This window comes from Rhizophagus irregularis, chromosome 3, assembly GCF_026210795.1.
Source record: "Rhizophagus irregularis chromosome 3, complete sequence".
Taxonomy (NCBI): domain Eukaryota; kingdom Fungi; phylum Glomeromycota; class Glomeromycetes; order Glomerales; family Glomeraceae; genus Rhizophagus; species Rhizophagus irregularis.
In genome coordinates, this window is record NC_089431.1 from 1,380,980 (window position 1) to 1,387,901 (window position 6,922).

At 27.3% G+C, this 6,922-nt stretch overlaps 2 protein-coding genes across 2 annotated transcripts; both read right to left on the reverse strand.

Annotated features, from left to right (window-relative positions):
- Positions 1-1,783: 1,783 nt before the first annotated feature.
- On the reverse strand, positions 1,784-2,265 carry OCT59_020356 (uncharacterized protein; the record flags this gene model as incomplete). Its single annotated transcript, XM_066149133.1, has 2 exons — positions 1,784-2,046; positions 2,208-2,265. The coding sequence occupies 2 exons, from the start codon at positions 2,263-2,265 to the stop codon at positions 1,784-1,786; spliced, it is 321 nt and encodes a 106-aa protein (XP_065990078.1).
- Positions 2,266-5,443: 3,178 nt separating this feature from the next.
- On the reverse strand, positions 5,444-6,689 carry OCT59_020357 (uncharacterized protein; the record flags this gene model as incomplete). Its single annotated transcript, XM_066149134.1, has 2 exons — positions 5,610-6,689; positions 5,444-5,544 (listed from the first exon to the last, which is right to left on the reverse strand). Exons 1-2 carry the CDS (start codon positions 6,469-6,471, stop codon positions 5,444-5,446), a joined length of 963 nt encoding a protein of 320 aa, XP_065990079.1. The 5' UTR covers positions 6,472-6,689.
- Positions 6,690-6,922: the final 233 nt, after the last annotated feature.

Below are 6,922 nucleotides of genomic sequence, written 5' to 3' on the forward strand. Positions count from 1 at the left end.
ATATGATCCAAATCGTTCTTCTCATTTGGCTTTGTTACGAAATACAATCAATGAGACATATTCTTATGTTATTGCTCCATATAATCTTCAACCTGGTACTATTCGTAGCAGCCATGCTAATCTTCTCTGTATCGTTCCAATTTTAATAAGTGTCGCTATTATAAGATCATTTCGTCAATCTCCAAATAGTGAAAGTGTTCAAACTTTACAAGATTTTGAGATAACAAAGTTATACCTATAGAAAAAGGTAATTGTATGCCATTAAAATTAATTCCGGTTGGGACTACAATAAATTGTATTGGATTAAAACCTGATGGTCCTGCAATATTATGTCGTTCGGCTGGAGTTTCTGCTCAATTGGTTCGTACAGGTGAGAAAGGTTATGCACAAGTAAAATTAAAAAGTGGTGAAGTTAGGTTGATACATGTGGATTGTTGTGCCACGATTGGAACTATTTCAAATCTTGATCAACAACATGAAAAGCAGGTAGAAGTAGATGGTTATGTGTTAGACCAACTGTTAGAGGTGTTGCAATGAATGCTGTTGATCATCCTCATGGTGGTGGAAGAGGTAAAAGTAAAGGAAATAGATATCCTGTAAGTCTTTGGGGTGTTTTAGCTGGTTTTAGCTAAGGGTGGTAAAACCGTGGTAAACCAGAAAGAAACCAAATAAATGGGTTATTAAACCTAGACAGAGAAGATAAAATAAAATATCGATTTTTTACAAGTTATATGATTGAATTGTTATTATGATTAATAAAATCAAATTGCATTTATCTCAAATAAATGCGATTTCATACTCATCATTAAATTTTTTAATAGGCTTTTTTTAAAAAATTCGATGTCGGACAAAATCCCGACATCCATTTTCCCGACAGGACGTTTGCCCGACACCGTTGGCCTACATTAGTTTTAATGCTGGTCAAAGTTGTCGGGAAAATGTCCTGTCGGGAAATCGTCTGTCGAGATAGGAGTTAAATTATGGAGATACGGATCTACTGCTCTACGCAAGAAAAAGTAGAGAAGCGAAGTTAATAAGCACTGTCAACGAAGCAGACAAGTATTTAAAAAGATTTAAAAGTTTAGTAAATTACAAAAAAAGGTTTGATGTTAAAAAGAATTAATTAAATTACATTCTGTATATGTTATTTATATAAATATTATAAAATACATAAAGAAGAAGGAAGAAGAAAAAAAAAGAATATTTATAATTTTTTTTATATTTAAAAAAAATTTATGTAAAATTCCATTTCATAATTTACAGAATGTATAAATTATAAAGATGTTTGTAAATAAAACTCTATATTAACAATGTCTTTTGATTAAAGTGAAAACCAATATGGTAAACAAGAACCCATGTAAATCTATAAAAATAATTAATTAATATGAAATAAAATATCATTTATTTGATCAAGAATAAAAAAAAAAATATTAAAATAAATTTTTACCAAATGCTTTTTCAGGATTACAATGACATTTTCCCTCTTCATGAACATCTTTCTCAATGGAATGGGACAATGTTCAAAAGGATCATGTCTGTACGATGATATATCATTAAAAAAAATGTATTTGATTTTTTTCTAGGAATAAAGCGAGTGCAATTGTATAAACTGGTGCATCTCCCCATTTAATATAATAAATTTTTTTTTTTAAAAAAAAAAGGAGAAAAAAATTTTCTTTGACGGTAAGAAAAATTGTATTACCTTTCATAAAAAAACCCTCCAGCTTTATCTAAAAATTCAAAAAATTTAATATCATCTTATCATTTGTTTCTATATCGATGATTATCCGTAAAGAAAGTTTGCAAAGTCCGCAACCTTCTCAACCAGCCATTCAACCAATCGTTTGACCTCCGCAACCAGCTTATAATTTGTAAAAGATTCTCCCGTTGAAATCGGTTTTAACGAAGATAATGTAGCGTCATGGAGTGAACCAATCGAAGTCCCTTTTGGAGTTTCCTCGACTCTATTTATAGCTCCATTATCTCCCGTTTTCCATTTCCATATGTTAATCTTTACCAAGAACTCGAGGGTATTTACATGACTCCCTTAAAACATCTTGTCGATAGAGAGCGCAGGCAATCTCCTTATCACTGATCCTCTATAATTATTCGTGTCGATCAACTGAGGTTAGAGATCGAATTGCTAGATATTTTATGTTTTTTCAGTTAAAAGATCTGCTTCGAAATATACTACAGTATATTCATACCCAGTCTAAAGACAAAATTGATCCGTGAACGAAAATATGACGACACCATCTCCGTCATTTTAAAAAAGAACGGGACAATATTCTTAACTATAGACAAAACAAGGATATTATTACCTTGGGGGGAATTTTTGAATATATAATACACCACCTCATGAATTAGTGCCAAGTGAAGCCAAGTGAAACACCATATCATAAATTAGTTATAAAAGTCAAAGCGGACTGATATATCTTAAGAGTATAAAATACAACTGGATAATATAAAATAAAATTTTTGAATTTGAGCGTCAAGAATTGAGGGTTTCTTTTGGCACTATTGATGATTGCTGTTTAACATGCAAGAGTTCTCACTTCAATTATGTGAAAAAATATATCAGATAAAACAAATGGATATTTGTATAGATAATTTTTATAAAGAATTGAAACCTTGATAACAACAAATCAGTTAACCTCATGTATAAAAAAGTTCTGGGTTTAAATTTATTCATTAGCAGAGTTTATGGATTATTATATTGACATCCAGCAAAGTTTATGGAATATTATATTGACATTCAACAAAGTATATGGATTATTATATTGACATTCAACAAAACAAAGTTTATGGAATATTATATTGACATTCAACAAAACAAAGTTTATGGATTATTATATTGACATTCAACAAAGTATATGGAATATTATATTGACATTCAACAAAGTTTATGGAATATTATATTGATATTCAACAAAGTTTATTGGAATATCATATTGACATTATGTATTAAAGAATCACTACTACTAGGCTTGATAATAATGCCTTACTCAATTATCTTTGACGAATGCACAAGGATATTAAGGATATTTAAAAAAGGAATGTTTCGATCACATATCTTGAGTTAAAATATGAAAAGCCATTTTCACTGTATTTTTCATATAAAAAGCATTAGAATTATGATCTAAAGCTTGCAAACAGAGACTGACATTATGTATAAAGAATCATTAGACTACTGTCATTATACCCGTGAACAGCTTGGAAGATCAACTTGCATCCACACATGAAACTCGTATAGTACGCCTGAACAGTCTTGATAATGTCTTTCCTATTATCCTTGACGATGCATATCTTGAGCTAAAATATGTAAAGTCATTTTCATTCATTGTATTTTTCATATAAAAAGCATTACTTTTATTGAAAAAAAAAAATGTAGAAGTTAAACCTTTTAAAGTTTTCCGTTTGTTTTGTCCTTCGAAACTTCTTTATTAAACGAAACATCATTACTTGGAGGTTCGAACGTAGGTTGGATCACTCATAATTTTGGTATACTTATAGTTTAGTTTACGCAAATTAAACCTATTTGTTTTCTTTTTTTTGCTCACAAAAATTAGATATACAGTAGATATTACATAATTCCTACCTCCTTCTTGGACACATTCATTTTGAACGCCACAACGCCACAATAAAGTTCAAAAAAATTGAAATTGCGATTGATAAGAAAAATTAATAATTTTTTCTTGATACAGCTTAATATAATTTGTTTCATTCATTCAATAATTTTTTTTGTTCATATTATGATGGTTACCGCAAAGTCATAAGCCAAGGATTAGTATGTATAGGCAGTGCTGAAATTCATGAGCAATTGAACATGATACATTACAATTAAAGAAATAGATAATGAAACGCACAGTTGAGATGCATGCACATTAGGAGCATTATTCAAGACAAAAAAAAACCATCGACAAAAATATATATTTATTGTGAAAGCATGGAGTTGGCGTAATTTTTAACATCACATCATCACATGTTAGAAGCACTAATCAAACTACCAGATAAGTTTACTGTAAAACATGGGGTCGGCTATCACATGTCGTGAGCAATTCAACATATGGATTAGGGTCGGCATAGATTTTCATAGTAGGGAACTTACGGGCGGGTTATAATGAGGATAATTATCTAGGTAACTTAGCGTAGGACTATAATTATATTAAAAAACTTATCGAAATTGAGAACATACATTTTGTATACTCATTTTTAGTTATAATTGAGGAACACACATGTAATTAATGATATTATATTTAAATAAATCCTAAATTTAAACTTCAAACTTAGTTATTTTAACTTACTCTTTATATAACTAAATTTTTGTTAATTTATGAGTGTTACTTTTTTTAAATTTTGCGAGTGTATAATTTTGCGAGTGTTTAATTTACGAGTGTTTAATTTTACGAGTGTTTTAATTTTACGAGGGTTTAATTTTTAATTTTACGAGAGTGTTACTTTAATTTCACGAGTGTTACTTTAATTTTGCGAGAGTGTTACTTTAATTTTACGAGCGTATTATTATGAGCGTGTTACTTATTATTCAAATTTCAAAATATTACGTATTCATAATATCAAAACATTTAATTATTAATATTTTGTCAAATAGATAATGTTTGTAATATAAATTTTTTTTAAATATTTTGTAAATAATTATATAATTTTTAAATATTATGTTATCTGTTATACATTACATAAAAAAAAAAGGTTATTCAAGCACGTAAAGTACGTAAAGATCGTAACGATTCGGACAATTAAAAAAAATTCTTGTAACAATGTTAATAATCATTTAGTAATACGAATTTATTCGTTTGTAAACCAAAATACGTAATTCGGTAAACCGAACAATTGTAATTTTAACAATATCAGATATTAATAATAATCATTAATCAATGGTTTCTCAATGGTCAGACAAAGAGAAATAACTAGGTAACTCGGAATCTCGGATAATTAAATTTCTATATAATTTAATCAATGTTTTGGTCATACGAAAAATGATGAAAAAAATTTATTCGTTGTTGAATTTAATCGATTATAATTAGCACGTAACATCGTAACTAGGTAACTCGAAACAATTAATTTCTTGTAATTTTATAACCTATCGATCGTGACGATTTAACACGTGATTTGACCAATATTTTCACGATCATATTGGTCGTACGAAAAGGGGGGATAGAACAACGACTGATATTTGTTAGTGAAATATGTCAAAAAAATTCAAACCGATAACGTAATGATTTGTAATATGACTTTAAAAAAATAATTTACTGATTTTATTTAATGAAATACATTAATTTTTTTTTTCTATCTAAAAAATCTAAAATATAAATATAAATAATATAAATAATATAAATAATAATATTATTCTAAGAATCTTCTAAAATTGTAAAAAAGAATTTTGTATTTAATAACTCTAAAATTCTATATATCAAATATATATTTTTCAAATATTCAAGAAGTAACACCCCAAAGAAGTTGCGATGACCAAGATTAATGATATAATGAGTGTAACAACGAAACGTTTTCCGACCTTTTTCCATGATTCTAAAATAAATAAAAAAAAAATTAAAATTAAAAAATAAATATACAAGTTTGTTACACCAACTTACGTGAATTTGGCTGAAGCAATAAAAGTTGTAGTTGTATTTGTCGTTCAAGATTATTATTTTGAATTTCATTTTTTTCTTTATTACTAGAACCATCAGATAGATTATCTAATAATTTCGAACATCTTTGAATAGATCTTAAATTCATTTCTCTTCTATCAACAAAAAGACTTTTATCTTTTTCATCATTATTAAATAATTTTAAATTTCTTTGATTAAATTCTATTGAAATATCAAAATCTAAATTATTTTTGTTCATGACATCATTTATTTCTTTATAATTTGGATACATTAATTCAAAAACTTTTTCAGAACATAAAGAGATTTTCTCAAAAATTTGTTTTTCATCATCAGTTATAATATTCCATCTTTCCAAATAATTAATCATGCAAGAAGAAGAATCCAAATGTTTCGAATACATTGGACAAGTTTCATAATAACAAGGTTCTAAATTCTTAATAAAAATCTCTTGAACGGAATCAGGTTTATAATAATAACCGAGACCATGACATTTAAATTGAGGAATAATAAGTTCATAAAGATTAGAATGTAATAAAATTGATTCTTCAATTTTCTTTCGAATATCAGATGAGATAATAGAATTGATAATTTCATCTAATTTATCTTTATTGAGAAGAACATGTTCCTCGGTGCAACCTTGTACGTGAGATTCAAAGGATATCCTGTATAAACGAGTAAAAAATTCTGTAATTCGTTGATCTTTCTCTCGGTCGGTATGTTTAAAAAATTTATATTGTCTTTTATTATTATTATTATTATTTTCCAAATCTTTTCTTGGACATAATGAGAATTTGATTTGAATATCGGAAGAAGAATCTTGTTGAGGCGAAGTAATAGTGGTCATCTTTTTTAAGAAATAGACAAATATTTTTTTTTTTTTTTTTTTTTTAAAAAAAAATTAGGACCTATTTTTTTTTTTTTTTTATAATAAAATAAATTCGGGAGAGAATTTTTTTAGTTTTATTCACTAAAAAACTTATATATATGATTTTATGTAAATCTTGTTTTTGTGAAATGTTTATCATTTGTTTATCGGCTAATACCACATAATAAATTATTCTTTTTCATGTGAAATACGTGTATAATTTCTTGTTATCAAAAGAAGAAAAAGGGAAATTGTGGGGCCAAGCCCCCAATGAATTTTTTTTTTTTTCCTCCTCAATTAAAAATTGATATAATTGGATATGAAATTAAAAATTCCATATTTCACTTAAATGATCGTTGTTTTACTTTGAGGAATTAAATTTAAATATTTTAACTACGCTTCGAACATCATATCCTTACACGGTTTAACT